Consider the following 16,042-nt stretch of genomic DNA (forward strand, 5'->3'; position numbering starts at 1 on the left):
GAAAGAAAGAAAGAAAGAAAGTACATAAAAGCACACCCACCTAAATCATTGTTTGGGTTTTGTTAAGTCAGTTTTAATCCACACAGTATGTGTATTAGTGTCTTTGTATGTCCAATGTATATTTTGTGATATCAAGTAAGCTTGCTTATTTCAAGGTAAGGTTGTGCATCACACCCTTTTCTGCTCATGTTGGCTTGGACATTTATATGGCTTGTTTATTCCAAATTTGTCCTTGAATAAAAACAAGTTTTGAATGGCAAACAGCTTAGTCCTTGATTAAACTAATGTGTGCATTGTCTTGAAGTAACAATGATGCTCGAATATAAAGCTGGTCAAGGATCTTGCATGTTGCAGTATAAAAATGTGCATAATCTAAGGTTATCACTGCTTTGTATCGCTACCTTGAATAAAGATCTTTGAAGCTCAGCTATTGTTTTGAGAAACATGAAAACACACCCAAAAAAAATACCACACTTTAAATCGTAAATTACACTTTAATCTTTAAAAATGTCACAGAAAAAGAATAAATATAAAAATATCACAGACCAATGCACCCCCATCTGAAAATAATTATGGAATTCTTCATAACTCTGCAAAGTGCAAATGTTTTCAAATAATACAAACAACAGAAACATTTCAGGAACTTCATTGTCATCATTCACTAACATATTTCAATTCATAGTTTTCAATGCATTGTCCTATATTTGAAACTAGAATGAATACCCGCTTCGCCGGGTAGCCGGCTTCGCCGGAAAGAAGTACTTAGAGCCGTACGCCGGCTTCGCCGGGTCCGAACAATGGACCCGCCAAGCTTAGGTCCCTCCCAGATTCGTGGAATGGGAACAGCACGAAAATGATTCAGTGGCCATAATGCCATTCCTGACCATATCGAGTCCCATCCTTGTCGACGAATGTAACCGTGTTAATCACCTTTGGAGGCGAACTCCACTCAAACAGGACTGAGCAAGTTATGGCTTCTCAAAGGAAGGCCAGTACATAAAATTACGTTAAAATTAATATTAAAAGTCCTACGGTTTTGAGCCATTAAGGACTTGAGTGTTTCACATAAAATTACACAAAAGCCGCCAGACCACATCACAAACAGAACTGAACAATGCACAGGTGTTGCTTACATAGAGACACACACACTCACACACACACACACAAAAACACAGAGAAGCCGTATCTATAGAGAGATAGATGACAGTGTATTTTTCGCGTGGCTATAAATTGATTCGACCTTTGCACTTTTACAGTGAGGATAATTTACGGGTCCAATTTACGTTCTGTACACTGCGTTGACCTTCTAAAAATAGTAACAGTAACAGAACGCCGGGAATATGCGAAGACGCTCAGCGCAGTGGACAGCGCAGTGTAGTAACTTACAACTGAACGGGAAAGCCACACGAAGGAAGGGAGATAAACGCCAAACACTGGAGAAGATAAGGAAGAGTTACTTATAATGGTGAAATGAACACAAAAACAAAAATCTGTTCAGCGCTGCGCGCTGAGAGCACGTGTTGAAATATCTCATCGATGATATTGTGTCCGGGGTGTAGCTGAATACGGTGTCCAAATTTGAAAAAGATCCACCGAGAACTTTGGCGTTGTGATGTGGTGTAGCGGCTATGGTGTGTCGGTATGGGGGCCCGGGTAGCTGAGGTGGAACCAAAATAGCTGAGGTGGAACCAAAATCGGTTCAGTGCTGCGCGCTGAGAGCACGTGTTGAAATATCTCATCGATGAGGTTGTGTCCGGGGTCTCTCTGAATAAGCCCACCAAATTTGAAGCAGATCCATCGAGAACTTTGGGCGTGCATGGCGAATACACAAATACACAAACACACAGATACACAAACACACAGACAGACACAAGTCGTATATATATATAGATAGGTCTTTCATGGTAAGCTCCACTGGAAAATACAGTATTTTTAAAACCAACACGCTCTGTATCAAAATATTTCTAACCGTTAACTACAATATGAGATGGCTACAGTGAATGGCATTACATCATTTATGGACGGAATTATTCCCAAAAAAGTTAAAGCTGTTTCAATGAATAATCTCTGTCGTAAAACTGCTTTTTTCCACATGTTAAATAAGCATATACAAGAAATTATCATATTTCCTGTAGTCCTGCACCAAGCAACACACTATTCCAATACCTCATATGTGACCCTCCACCACGAAATGAGTCGCATGTCACCTTTGCATGATTTTCATATTTTTACATTTTCATAAAGAGTTTTTTATGCTCTATCCAGTGGTAAAAACCGTTTTAGAAAAGAGCGAAAACTGTTTGAGTTATAAGCCTGTGACTAAGGTAACCCTCATACTGTTACAAGACACCCCCCGGACTTATATCAAGCCTAGCGCAGAACCGCGCGAGGTGACATGCGACTCATTTCGTGGTGGAGGGTCACATATATTATGTCAAAAGGCAGCTGCCTGAAAAAAAAGAAAAAAAAGAAAAATAAGAAGTATGCTGCCTGAAAAAAAAAAAAAGTATTTCACAAGATCCAAATGAAGTGGACGGAATGTTCAACATGAAACTCAAGTGAAAAGCTGACTCATTCTGTTCCAGTGTTGATAAGGTTTTCGAGTTGTTCTAGTTTGTGAGCAGTGCTTGAGACCAGATCCTTACTCAGCTTGAAGACTCGAACGCTTCCCCCTCCATCCCCTGTAGCAAGAAGCTGATGCCTGCAAAAGACATAGTTGAACATTTGAATCTGTAGATATTCCTGCCCCTCCCCTTCCCCTGTACCCCCTCACCCCATAGGAAGTAGAAAATACCATATACAAATAGTAGGCAAAAAAGTCAGCTTTCAATTAGACCATGAGCATGCAGTGGCAGAACAAATAAATCAAAATATGACTTTTGAACAGTAGAGGTCAAGCTGGAAGGCTAACAACATTCACATTTATCACTTATCTGAAAGGATGATAATAATCTTTACCAGCATCCTTGAGACAATATCTCAAAAATTTAAAAAAGCAAACCATGTGCTCGAGAAGGGCGTGACCAATCTATTTGATAGTACACTTTTAGAACCTTGTTTACTGCTTTTAGGCACAGAAAAATGCAGGCCTGCAACCCCAGTTTACGTTTTCCTCTACCCCCCTGCTTTGGGAGTCTTAACCTTTGCCGTGCTTCCTGGGTTCACCTGTACCCAGAGACACACTAAAATCATTGTAACTCTGGAACCATTAAAGGTATCGTTTTGAAATTTTAAGTATCTCTCACACACCTAATTTGCTTTCTGTCTGCAAATTTTTAGTGTGTACATGACAAAACATTAAAATTAATTGATTATGTTAATTAACATAAACACTACCGATGGCGCGGGTTCACACAAACCCATACTTTTAAAGAGTAGTAGTGATTGTAACTATCCCTCTGCCGACGGCGCGGGTTCTGCTACACCCATAATTACCAAAGCGGCGGAACAGTGTCTGTCTGCCTGTTTGTCTCCAAGAGACTGTCTGTCTCTCTGTCTGTCTGTATGTCTGTTGTCAGTTGCTCTGTCTGTCTGTTTGTCCGTCTATCCGTCTATCTGACTGTCTGTCTATCTGACTGTTTACCTGTCTGTCTGTCTCTCTCTCTGTCTGTCTCTCTCTCTGTCTCTCTCTCTCTCTGTCTCTCTCTCTTAGTCTCTCTCTGTCTCTCTGTCTCTCTGTCTCTCTCTAACTCTCTCTCTCTCTTTCTTAGTCTCTCTCTCTTTCTTAGTCTCTCTCTCTTTCTTTGTCTCTCTCTCTCTCTCTTTCTTAGTCTCTCTCTCTCTCTCTTTCTTAGTCTCTCTCTCTCTCTCTTTCTTAGTCTCTCTCTCTCTCTTTCTTAGTCTCTCTCTCTCTCTCTTTCTTAGTCTCTCTCTCTCTCTTTCTTAGTCTCTCTCTCTCTCTCTTTCTTAATCTCTCAGTCTCTCTCAGTCTCTCTCAGTCTCTCCCTCCCCCTCTCCCTCCCCCTCCCCCTCTCCCTCCCCTGCGAGAAGTCGGTGAAGGGAGAAACTCGATGCACCCACTGAAGTAGCGCTGTGGGTTTCCCTGAACCCACCCCGTCGTTAGAGGAATAAACTGTAAAAACCCTCTTTCAAATGTATGGGTTCAGACAAACCCGCATCGTCGGGCGTGTGTAGTCAAAAGCAGCATCCGGCAAAGGTTAAGGGAAAGAATACACGCAAGTTACAAATGGCACAACCACTCACTGTTTACTGTTGAACTGAAGACAGAAGACGGGTTGTTTTGCAGGGCTGGCCTCAACAGTGTGCGTAGGGACCAGGTTAGCAGAGCTGAGGTCATACAGCAGTAGGTGACCACTCTCAGTGACCGCAGCAAACACAGTGGGGTTGACTGGGGACCAGCAGGCAGAGAACAGGTAGCCTTTACCTGGCTCGATGGTCAGCACTGGTTGGGCCTGTGACAGCAACAATGCATTTAAGGTGAAGGTAAACTAAGCTTTTACATACCACCGTCACAGTTTTCATTTTCTTCTTGCGTCTTTGTTTCTTGACCAGTACTCTCAATTTTGGTACTGCATGGGTGAAACTGATCAGAACTGAAAATAAGGAAAATAAGGCCGGGGTCCAGAGTCCGCCCAGGCCCTGGTGGGGTGCAGGGGCAACGCCCTGCTAGGGGGAAAGAAAACAAAAAATCAGGCTTTTAAGGGTAAAAAGTAGGCCTATCCTGGTATCTCAAACACACAAATTTGCACATTAAACAATGGTAACAAATGCCAAGCTGTAGTCCGATAATTCACGCGCCCAGTGAAACAAAGACTCAGCGATGTTCTGTCACTGTGTTAGGGGAAATACGGATCGGATCGCCTGCGAAAAAAAAGAATTTTTTTTTTATTTTTTTTTTTTTTATTAAAGATTTTCAAAATAAGGAATTCCTTATTTGACCAATTTCATTTGGCGGGTTTCCGCCCTGAGGCGGAAAAGTTTCACCCATGGTACTGTTGTGTTCTTAAGACTCAGCACTTTTCTTTGATATAAGGCTGGATCAAACACATGATAGTCACTAAAGAATAAAGTAAATCGTTTTTGTCTGATTACGGTACATACTGGGACTAATTGGAACCTGGCAGTGAGTTGGGTATCACCGCAACAGTTGGTCTATATCCTTGTGTACGTATGTTTGGTTTTGATTATCTGCTAGAGGAGGTAGATATTTTGGAAAATATGAAAACGCAAATGGCGGCAATAATTAATATTAATTGCAGATATCTACTAATGTTGATCCTATCAGGCATAGTTTGGGACAGAGTACATGTACAACAAACATTTATCTGACTCTATGGCCAGTTTTTGTTGTGCCTAGAATAACAGTAAATATCATTCATTAACATGGCTGTTCAAGGGTACAAATTAGGCAGTCGCACTATGTTGTTGGCACAGGACAGGGCTGAAGTTAGAACTACATTTAGTATTAAGTATACCCTGAATATGTCACATAATCCTTGATGAATAGGTGACATAATCTTGATGCCAGGGTGATCTTTTGTTGTTTTTGGTTTTAGTCACGGACACCATACATTATATGTTTTTGTTGACAACTTTATTTAGTGTGTGTGTGTGTGTGTGCGCGTGTGTGTGCTTTTTTCCCTTTTTTTTTCTCTTCCCCTTTATGAATGTGTAATATTGTAATAGTGTTTGTGCATGTGCCCCTGACATCATCCAACAACTTCTCTCCCCTGTCATTTATTTCCATTCCTAGAGTTCCTTCCCTTTTTGTGTGTTTCCCCTCCATATTCTTTTCAAACCTTGTTCGTTCCGTGTTGCGTCTGCTTTTTGTTGCCTTTTGTGTTTGTTTGTTCCTGATGAAGCTTACATAAGCGAAAATTCGTACTGTCTTGTGCTGTTCTTGTATCGGTGAGTACAGATATCTTGTTTTTTTAACTTTATTAATGCTCAAACCAAACATCTACATTGCAGAACACACAGTATCAATCAGAAAGAAAACTTTCAACAAGAAATGCAACAACCAACACAACATTAGAACAACCACACTTCACAAATTACTTTCCTCATCACCTCAAAGCCAAGACCACCACCACCACCAACCCAACCTGCAGCAACAAAAATAATTCTGCCTACCTGTAGAAGGTTGTAGACCCTGAGGCACTGGTCCTGTCCGGAACTGACGAAAGCATGGCGATGAAATCGTGAACAGTCTACAGCATGTACTGGTCCATGATGAGGGTTGAAGGTGAAGGTCACAGGAGAGCGCAGCGGTATGGATGACATGATGTGGCCTGAAAATCAAAGAAGCCGTCTTTTCAGTAAAAATCTTTGAATACACCTTGGATTAAGAAAGAAACTTGGGGCCAACTTTGAGGTTACCACTAGGTATGAATAACATTTTTTAATTTTTCTTTTGAAAACATGGATTTGGGAATCAACTTCTGGCAAACACACAAACGAGTTAACTATTATTGGGTTCATTTTTTGTATTAACTTTTCAGTTCTGCCTTTCTAAATATAGTGTTTGTTTGTTTTTTATAAATATGCAATTATGAAACCAGAATGCTAAATTTTTTTTCTTCGTTCATGGGCTGAAACTCCCACACATACACTCTTATTTTTTAACACAAGTGGGATTTTACGTGCATGACCATTTTTACCCCACCCTGTAGGCAGCCATACGCAGCTTTCGGGAGATGTAAGCTTGGTAATTCGTGTTTCTATGACCCACTGAACTCTCACATTGATTATAGCTAGGGTCTTTTCTGTGCACACTTGACTTGTAACTGCATGTTGACATGAAGGGGGATCAGGCACTAGCAGGTCTGCACACCCAGGAGATCAGAAAAACCTCCACCCTTAACCCACCAGGCGTAGCCGGTGTAGGATCCGGTCCCGTCCCCCCTCTGAAGTAGTCCCCCGGGGGACCAATTCGTGGCAAAAACTGCTCTATAATGGTCCCCCCTTAGACATCCAGCTTCGTTTTTCTTAGGCATTCAAGCCATTTTCAATCTATATCTTCGTCCGGTATTATGTAGTGCACAGACAGCAATCTCTTTGTTTGACTATATTTTGCAGAAAATAAAATAGATCTGAATTAAAAAGCCGTTCAAAAGAAAAATCACATGAAATAAAATGAATAATAAATAAATACTGATAAGAAGAAATGAAACCAGTCTCTGATTCTTTCCTTTCTTTTCTCTAAAATTGCTGGTAACATTACTAACATTGTAACAAGAAAAACGAGGCTGGATGTCTAAGGGGGGACCATTATAGAGCAGTTTTTGCCACGAATTGGTCCCCCGGGGGACTACTTCAGAGGGGGGACCGGACCGGATCCTACACCGGGATTCGAACACTCAACCTGCCACTCGGGAGGCCGGCATCTTATCCAGTAGGCAATCGCACCCATCTCTAAAAAAGATCAAACAAGAATCAAATTTAAAGTGCATGTACTGACTTCCAGCAGGGCTGCCCTTGGCGTGCATGGAGCAGCGGAAGATACAGCCGCTCTCAGAGCCGACCAGGAAAGTGTCGGGGTCCTCGTGGCTGAACGCCAGACTGGTGACGCCAATCTCCTTGTCCCCCCTCACTCCCCGCACCTTCATGCTGCGCGGCAAACTCTGGGCCATCACAACAAACCTGTGGACAGAAATGAGAAAATCACACTTGGAAGGACTGGAGACAGAGGGAGTTCTCAGAATGCCAAAAGGAGAGGGAGGAAACAATCTGGGAAAAGAGAAAAAAGAACCATTAAAGTAGAGAAACAAAAATAAAAGTTGCAGAAAGATAAAAAGAGATAGCAACAGAAGAAGAAAGATTAGAAACAGGTACACGGAGCATAGAAAAAAGAACAATCTGTTGCTTTCACCAAAATAGCGTGAACAAGAAAAGAAGTACCGTACTTTAGGGACTATAAGGCACAACTTTTTTCCTTAACTTGAACGCCTGTGCCCATCTGACCAGTTTCGCCTTGTACAGGGCTAAAGAAGAGTACATACACACAAATGTATGTACCCACATAACACCACCCCTCTAGTGATAAGCATGTTTCTGCTACTTTAACCCTGGCAAAGTTTCCTCTCAGACAACAAAGATGTGGGTCTCATAGCTGTAAACTCAGTCACCAACACGGGGTCAGAAGGTCATTGTCTGTTAAGTAGGGCAGGCAGCGGGTCCATACCTGTCAAGTCCTACGCATTCTGCGTAATTCTTACGGTTTTTCGGTGTTTTTGGGGTCCTACATCGTATACCTCAAACCATACGCATTTTCAGCATTTAAAAAAAAAAAAAATTTTTATTTTTATTTTGCTGGCATGGACTGCCGTTCATTCATTTCTGAGGAAGAGCTTGCACCAGCCACACAACAGAAGTTCTGGCATGATGTGCACCAGTTCTACGTGGCCTGTGTGAGGAAAATGTTGAATAAATTTCCATTTGGCAGTGAAACCCTGCAACACCTTCAAGTGCTGGATCACAGTCTGGGAGCTGACACACTGACTGCCTTCTTGCAGGTCAAAATTAACTCTGATGCATGCTGCCATGATTTTAAGGTGACTGGCAGCATGATTGACAAAGCAAAGATTTGCACAGATGAATACAACAAAGAACACAAGTGACAAGTGACAAAAAAAATGAACGAACAAGAGTGCAGTGTAAATGTATTACATGTAGTGGTAAATAAAGAGCAGTTTGTGTAGAAAGGAATTTATGTGTTTTACTTTTAGTTTGCGAAAAACAATCTGATTGGTTTAGTGTGTATGCGTGAGAAGTTGAATTTGTGCGTTTAACCACATCCTGATCCACGCATTAACTATGGTTTTTGATCCCCAACTATGGTTTCTTATGCCATTTACTATGGTCAGAGGCCAAAAGTACTTGACAGGTATGCGGGTCTCGGCTGAAAAGTACAAGGTCACAAGGCCAACCAGCTATTACAATGCATTCGCTTTGATCTCACCCCACATGAGGAGCAAAAATATTTTCACTCTGCATTCTTCCTTGGATGTGCGGCCAACACACCTGAAGCGCCCAATGTGTGGATATTTCTCATTTTAACCTTAACAGTGTGTGTGTGTGTGGGGGGGGGCACCTTGTAGTCCCGAAAAGATGGTAATAACTGTGTTCAAAAGTCCTAGGTACACACCCATCCTGCAGTTTAAGACGTCCTTTCTTCTGGTCCACTTTCCACACCAGGATTTTTCCATCACCTCCAATACTAATCACCTGCCAACAAAACAACAATGAACAGCTTTAAGATTATAAAAGACATCAGGACTCTCTCTTTCTCTTACAACAAAGCAGCACACTTTTTGAAACACATTCAAAGTTCAGATCCTGTGACACATTCAAAGTTCATATCCTGTGACACATTCAAAGTTCATATCCTGTGACACATTCAAAGTTCAGATCCTGTGACACATTCAAAGTTCAGATCCTGTGACACATTCAAAGTTCAGATCCTGTGACACATTCAAAGTTCAGATCCTGTGACACATTCAGATCCTGTGACACATTCAAAGTTCAGATCCTGTGACACATTCAAAGTTCAGATCCTGTGACACATTCAGATCCTGTGACACATTCAAAGTTCAGATCCTGTGACACATTCAAAGTTCAGATCCTGTGACACATTCAAAGTTCAGATCCTGTGACACATTCAAAGTTCAGATCCTGTGACACATTCAAAGTTCAGATCCTGTGACACATTCAAAGTTCAGATCCTGTGACACATTCAAAAGTTCAGATCCTGTGACACATTCAAAAGTTCAGATCCTGTGACACATTCAAAGTTCAGATCCTGTGACACATTCAAAAGTTCTGTTAGCTGTTAGCAGTACAGTGGAACCTCCTTTTAAGACCCCCCCCCCCCCCCCCCCAGTTTAAGACTCTCTTCCTTTTAAGACCTTGTTTTTTCTGACTTTTTGTTCAGAGCCTCTGTAAATTTACCTCCATTTTGGGCGGGGATGTAGCTCAGTCGGTAGCGCGCTGGATTTGTATCCAGTTGGCCGCTGTCAGTGTGAGTTCGTCCCCACGTTCGGCGAGAGATTTATTTCTCAGAGTCAACTTTGTGTGCAGACTCTCCTCGGTGTCCGAACACCCCCGTGTGTACACGCAAGCACAAGACCAAGTGCGCACGAAAAAGATCCTGTAATCCATGTCAGAGTTCGGTGGGTTATAGAAACACGAAAATACGCAGCATGCTTACTCCGAAAGCGGCGTATGGCTGCCTAAATGACGGGGTAAAAACGGTCATACACGTAAAAGCCGTGGGAGTTTGAGCCCATGAACGAACAAACAAACAAACCTCCATTTTAAGACCTTGCCTTTTCAAGACCTGATTTTCTCACATCATTGGAGGTCTTTAAAGGGGGGTTCCACTGTCTTTAAAGGGGGGTTCCACTGTCTTTAAAGGGGGGTTCCACTGTAGTATTATCCTGTTCTCTCGATATTTCGCGTTGCTGGCTGAGGTTCCACAATTTCTCTTACGCTGTATCTCTTTTTCTTGGAGGAGGAGTCTCTGATCCAGTGGACGCGAGTGACAGGCTCGCGGTGAGCGTCATCTCCAATGCCAGAAGTGGCCAGAAGCAAGTCGTCCTCCTGGCTCAAGTCCCACACCAACACCTCACCTGTACACAGGGAACAGGTGATAATTTATTCTGTCTGGCAGTTACGGTTGCACCTTACACACACACACAAAAAGTGCAAATGCTCTCATATCATATCTGAAAAAAGCGACAGACAGACGGACAGAGAGAGAGACAAAGGGGTGTCAGAAGGATAATTTGTAGAAATAAAAATAAAAATGAGGCTGAAGTTTATCCTGCTTGGGAAGAAAAGCAGGAATATGTGTGAATGCCCCTGCTTAGGAGCCTTCCGTGTATTTGGATTCTTTTTGTTTTGTTTGTGTTTTTGGTCATGCTTCTAGCTTGACTCGCATGCGACTTTCCGTGGTGGTGGTTTCTCCTTTTTTCTGACCTCCTTCTCACCTCTTTCTTTCACTTTTCTTTCCTTGTCTCCTTTTTTTGCCCCTAGTTGTTCCCATCTTGCAGCTGTAAGTTCGCGTACGGGTCTAGCTTGTTTTTTTATCTTTCTTTTTTATTTATAAATTATGAGCGTCCTGGTACGACTTTTTGCAGATCACTGGACGTTAAACAACGTAAACAAATTTATTAACGAGTGTGTAGCCTACGGTATTTGATATTGATTGCATGTGCCTGTATGGCTTACGCTAGATGCCTTTTGCTAGCCTATGGAGATTTTCCCCCGGAGCGCACGGATCGCACACTTTGTAACGGTAAAAACCTAGTTTTGGCGTTCACGCGTAGTAACCTTTCGTTCACCTTCGTGGTTCATAGCCTGTATTTGTTGTCACTTGCTGGGAAGCCGTTCAGGGAACAACATGTTTTTAGAATAGATAGATTTTTTTTGCTCTGTTCCTGGGACCAGTTTTTCTGCCAGCCTCCAGTTTTTATCGAGTTAATTTGTAAATGTTATGTTTAGTTGCTCGCCTTGAGCCTGTTTTAGATTAGATAGATGCTGTCAAAGGCGAGTATCCATTTCTGCCTCTATTCTGTTCTTTTATTTACCGACTTCGCGAAATTTCGTTTCGAATCTTTGTTTGTTTGACTTCTTTCCTTTTCTTTGTCTTACGTTTTTTATCCATGTGAGGGGCGAGCTGAGACTGTTCTGGTTTATTATGATTTGACTTTAAGCCAGTTTTGTTTGCTAACCTTTTGTAAGATTTTGGTTCATGTTTGCGAGTTGTATTTGTTTTTCTCCGTCCTGTAATGTTGGTCAGCTTTCCTTTCACTGCGTGTCGTTTCTTGTCTAGTTAGCCTAGTTTGTCATACGTTTATTCTTTGTTATGGTTTTCTAACATATTTGTTTTGGTTTTCATGATAGCTTTGGTGAGTTTTCTTGATTTGCCGCCATCTTGTCTCGGCCGCCATTTTGGCATCCATCTTTGATGTTTATGTTTTTAGGACACTTTTAGGTTTAGTTTGATGTTTAGAATTCTAAGTTTAGTTTTTTCTTTTTATCAGTTTCCATCGCTCCGCGCTTCTCGCTCCACGCTCCACGCTCCACACTCTACTGTTCTGCGCTCCCACTCAAGCTAGTCATATCTACTCCACATTTTAGCATCAATTCATATTCTAAACCTAGTTTAGCCTTTTTCCACCACACTCCAATATAAGTCAATTAACTCTCCATAGGTTATGCTTAGTCTTTATATGATAATATTAAGAACTGCTCCCTATGACGGTATGACCATATCCACAATAAAACTTTGATTAATTTTCTAATTCTAGTGTTCGTTTTGTTTTGTGAGCGCGTCGGTTCTTTGTAGCATCCTAATTACATCCTCCATTAAATTACATAAGACATCTTAGAATCTTACAGCAACTCAAGGGCAAGCACAATATGTATGATCCAATTCATTCAACAGACTGAAACTGATGGTCAGAATTTCTGGCCACAGGTAAGGGAAAACTGAATGTCAGGTCCTCTCACCATTGAAATTGCCCCCAACAAGCCAGGCGGGGTTTTCTGGGTGGAACTCAAGGCACATGACGCAGCACGCCGAGTCAATGACGGTGTCAGGTTTGTCCTCTTTCACTGTACGCCGGTCCAAGTTCCAGGTTCCAACAGCCGCTCTGTGAGTGCACCAATCTTCGTGGTCAAAGCGTCCAAACGCTGCCGCCACTGTGCTCCCTGTAGCGTTCCATGATACACTCGTCACTTGGAGCTGTCAGTGCAAAAGGAAAACTATAAGCATTTCAAGAAATCTATAAACCACAAGGGAACTTTTTTGCTTAACATGAGTGCATGTGGATGAGCCTGAAGCTTGAAAATCTGCTGGATAAGCTAGTAGACAAGCTACGTGCCTGATAAAAGCCAAGGTCTGAAGCAGAAGCTTTCACATTGAGTTTTAAAGAGTGCTGGTAATTATGGACACTTGAAAAATAATAAGGCAGAGCTTCAGTTTAACTCCTGACATATGCGTACTTACTTGATCAAACTCTCATACCCGACAAATGACTTAACAAAAATGAACATGCCTTTCTGGTCAATGTCTAAAACTGATTAGGCAAAAAAAAATAAAAGGTCTGTTTACGGTAACCCGACCGACCCTAGTTTTTAGGCCCGACCCTAATCTTTTTTTTGGGATCGTCTGAAAAAAAAAACCAACGCATCCAAAATAGAGCTGTTTGCGCTCAAACAGCAGACGACAGAAGAGAGGTAAGCTCAAAGTACTGTTTATAGTTATGTTGGGCAAAAACAGGGATTGATGAGAAGAAATGAACTGTGAAACATCATAGAGAGGGGAGAAAAAAAAACACAAAAAAAACCGACCTACCGACCCTATTTTTTCACCCTATGTTACCGTAAACAGACCTTTTTTTTTTTTTGCCTTATGAAAATGTCTACAATGCAACATTTTTGGCACGTCAACATCAGTTTTTCTTTTTTCAGATTTTACACTCACTACCCCCATTGGCCTGAATGACAAAATAGCTCACACATTTGCTCAAAATTACAGATTTTTCTGAAACTTACCTCTCCACTTAGTTCGGAATGGGTGAGAGTGTGCACGCATGTCACTGAAGTGGCTTCCTCTCCCACACCCCTCTCATAATCTGCAACCACAGTCAGCATCAATGTAAAACCAGCCAGTGTCCCACACCAATAAACATGTACATGCATAGAAAGACTGGGTCCAGCAACAGGTCATTTTCTCCTAACATGCCAAATACTTGTTTGGAAATAAACATCATGTTCCCCGTCCGGTTTGTGTTCTGCCTGTGTAAAGTTTACTTTTTTTCCAGCTGCATTAATAATACAGCAAAACCCAGCTGTAGCAAGGTTATGAAAGTTGCTTAATTGGCACTTTTCATTGCGTCAGTCGATAGGTCCATAAGGGGGAGGTGAGGGGGGAAGTCACATCACCATCCACCACAGAAAGACTTGCCTTCAAAAGCTCTGGACTTTGCGTTGTTGGAGAGGCTGCGAGCGATGAGCGGCTCCACGGACAGAAGACACTGCAGCAGGTGACCCTCGTCCACTTGAGCCATGGTCAGCCGCTGGTCTGACTCGTCCTCTGTTTGAGTCTGAAACAAAACATATTGAAGCTTACTTGACTGCTTCTAATATGGGGAAAAAATAAATAAAAATAGTGTCCAAAGTAGTACTACATACACCAATACAGTGGTACCTGTGAAGAAAAGACCATTTAAAAATGTGCCAACATTGCTGGTGGCTTGTCCTTATAGGTATATTTTGGTCAAGATAATAGACAAGGTGACATCAGAAGGTGCCTTAGGGAGGGGTCCACTCATCAGAGCAGAGAGGGCCTTACATCACAGGTATCCCTCTACTGCAATTAAATAGTCACAAGAAAGTAGCTCAGACCACAAGACAAATATGAATGAATTGTTCACTGCTGATATGGATGATATACTGCTGACTTTTTCTGTTCGTACACAATTGCTTGAAAACTTGTCTCCACAAATAAAGTTTAAGTAGTCTGTATTTTTTTTAACTTCACTCAGATCGCAAACAGTCATTGTGGCATCGTTTGGCATCAAGGATGTCAGTCAACAGTCGGAGGATAATTGAGCATATTAATGACACATACAACTTTTTGAGGATTATGGCTTGCCAACTTTGTATCTAGTTGGAGATCTTTGAACAGAGTCCTTAAAAACCATGTGAAAGTTGTAACTCTGGACAATTAATATAAGAAACGTACCCCTTCATCATGGCAGAAGAAGGACTGACATCCAACTCCACTTGTCTGTAACTCGCCTGTCTGTGCTTCTGCATCTGATAGGATCCTGCAGCCACCAAAAGCAAAAGATATGACTGATGAATGCATGAACAAGGTAAACTGTGACTATAAGTAGATGAAACATACCATAAAAACGTACTTTGTCAACTGGGTCACATTGTGTATAAGTTATAAACAGACATTCTCCAGAAATAGCTCTGCCAGGATTGTCAAACGTGAGTTTGGCTTGACGTCACGTAAGTTTGGAAAAACATGCATCCTGAGCGAGCGCTGCAGGCCACTGGCAGCAAATCATGACTCTGATGTGCATATTTTTTTTTAAAGAGAAGGACATCATATCAAGCAGACATTGCATAAGGTACACATCGGAGCTAGTCGTTTGTTGAGATCGCTGGTCAGTTGTGAGTCGTCCGCATGTTAACTGTTATCGTTTGCCTCACTGTAAGTAAGGGGAGCAACTCTTCCACAGCATTTACTTATTCTGACAGAGCTATTTTCGAACATAGTGTATTTGGTAAAATGTTTTGTTGATAACATGTTCTACAGACTACTTAATTATTTCTTCTACCAGTCATGAATGTTTTCTATGAGTTCTGCTCTTCCACATTAATAAGCAGCAAAAAGAACAAACAAAGGTCATTACTGCAGAGAGACGGAGAGAGATAGACAAGGAATAGTTGTTTTGTAACCCAAAACCCTGTTTTTAATCTGTTATTGTTTACACTATTTTGCTTCCTTGACCCATTTATTTTATGGGACCAAAAGAAGTAGGACCCATATAATAGGCATATTTTAGCATTAGAAATCTCCTCTTCATTAAATTTAAAGATTCAGGGAAAGAACATTACAGTTATGTGTACAAGTGTGTGTGTGTTAGCTGTGTGAGTGTCACAGTGTGTGTTTGTGTGTTTGCATGGTTTTAAATCAGCTAGCAATGCGACACCCAAAACGTCATATATATAGCTCCTGTGACGGACCCACACACAACGCCTGCAGTGAGACTTCATATTCAGACTTAACACCTGCAAAGGAGAGAGAGAGAGAGAGAGAGAGAGAGAGAGAGAGAGAGAGAGAGAGAGAGAGAGAGAGAGAGAGAGAGAGAGAGAGAATCCAAATGATAAGAGCAAATTGAACACTCAGAACAAGCAATTTCAAACAAGAAATAGGAAAAACTCACCTCTCTTTTTTCCACGACGACTTAAATTCCACAGGTTCAAGACTTTCGTTTGTAAACATCTTGACAGCAACCGCAACAAACCGAGCAGACAACAAACATTTACAGTTCTGCAC

The 16,042-nt window shown here is 41.6% G+C and overlaps 1 protein-coding gene across 1 annotated transcript; it reads right to left on the reverse strand.

Annotated features, from left to right (window-relative positions):
* Positions 1-66: 66 nt before the first annotated feature.
* LOC138983011 (cytoplasmic dynein 2 intermediate chain 2-like) lies at positions 67-16,003 on the reverse strand. Its single transcript, XM_070356413.1, has 11 exons — positions 15,930-16,003; positions 14,714-14,798; positions 13,934-14,072; positions 13,522-13,601; positions 12,475-12,709; positions 10,450-10,589; positions 9,107-9,186; positions 7,421-7,602; positions 6,094-6,251; positions 4,204-4,412; positions 67-2,701 (listed from the first exon to the last, which is right to left on the reverse strand). Exons 1-11 carry the CDS (start codon positions 15,986-15,988, stop codon positions 2,572-2,574), a joined length of 1,497 nt encoding a protein of 498 aa, XP_070212514.1. The 5' UTR covers positions 15,989-16,003; the 3' UTR covers positions 67-2,571.
* Positions 16,004-16,042: the final 39 nt, after the last annotated feature.

The sequence above is a fragment of the Littorina saxatilis genome, linkage group LG12 (genome assembly GCF_037325665.1).
Source record: "Littorina saxatilis isolate snail1 linkage group LG12, US_GU_Lsax_2.0, whole genome shotgun sequence".
NCBI classification, from domain to species: domain Eukaryota; kingdom Metazoa; phylum Mollusca; class Gastropoda; order Littorinimorpha; family Littorinidae; genus Littorina; species Littorina saxatilis.

What these genes read in the sequence shown, in the direction of transcription:
- LOC138983011 (XM_070356413.1), bottom strand. Translation starts at nt 15,988, where the DNA reads ATGTTTACAAACGAAAGTCTTGAACCTGTGGAATTTAAGTCGTCGTGG. An exon ending in ATTCCGAACTAAGTGGAGAG is followed by an intron (nt 12,710 to 13,521) that starts GTAAGTTTCAGA and finishes TTGCACTGACAG; the next exon opens with CTCCAAGTGACGAGTGTATC. An exon ending in CAAGGGCAGCCCTGCTGGAA is followed by an intron (nt 6,252 to 7,420) that starts GTCAGTACATGC and finishes TTTGATTTTCAG; the next exon opens with GCCACATCATGTCATCCATA.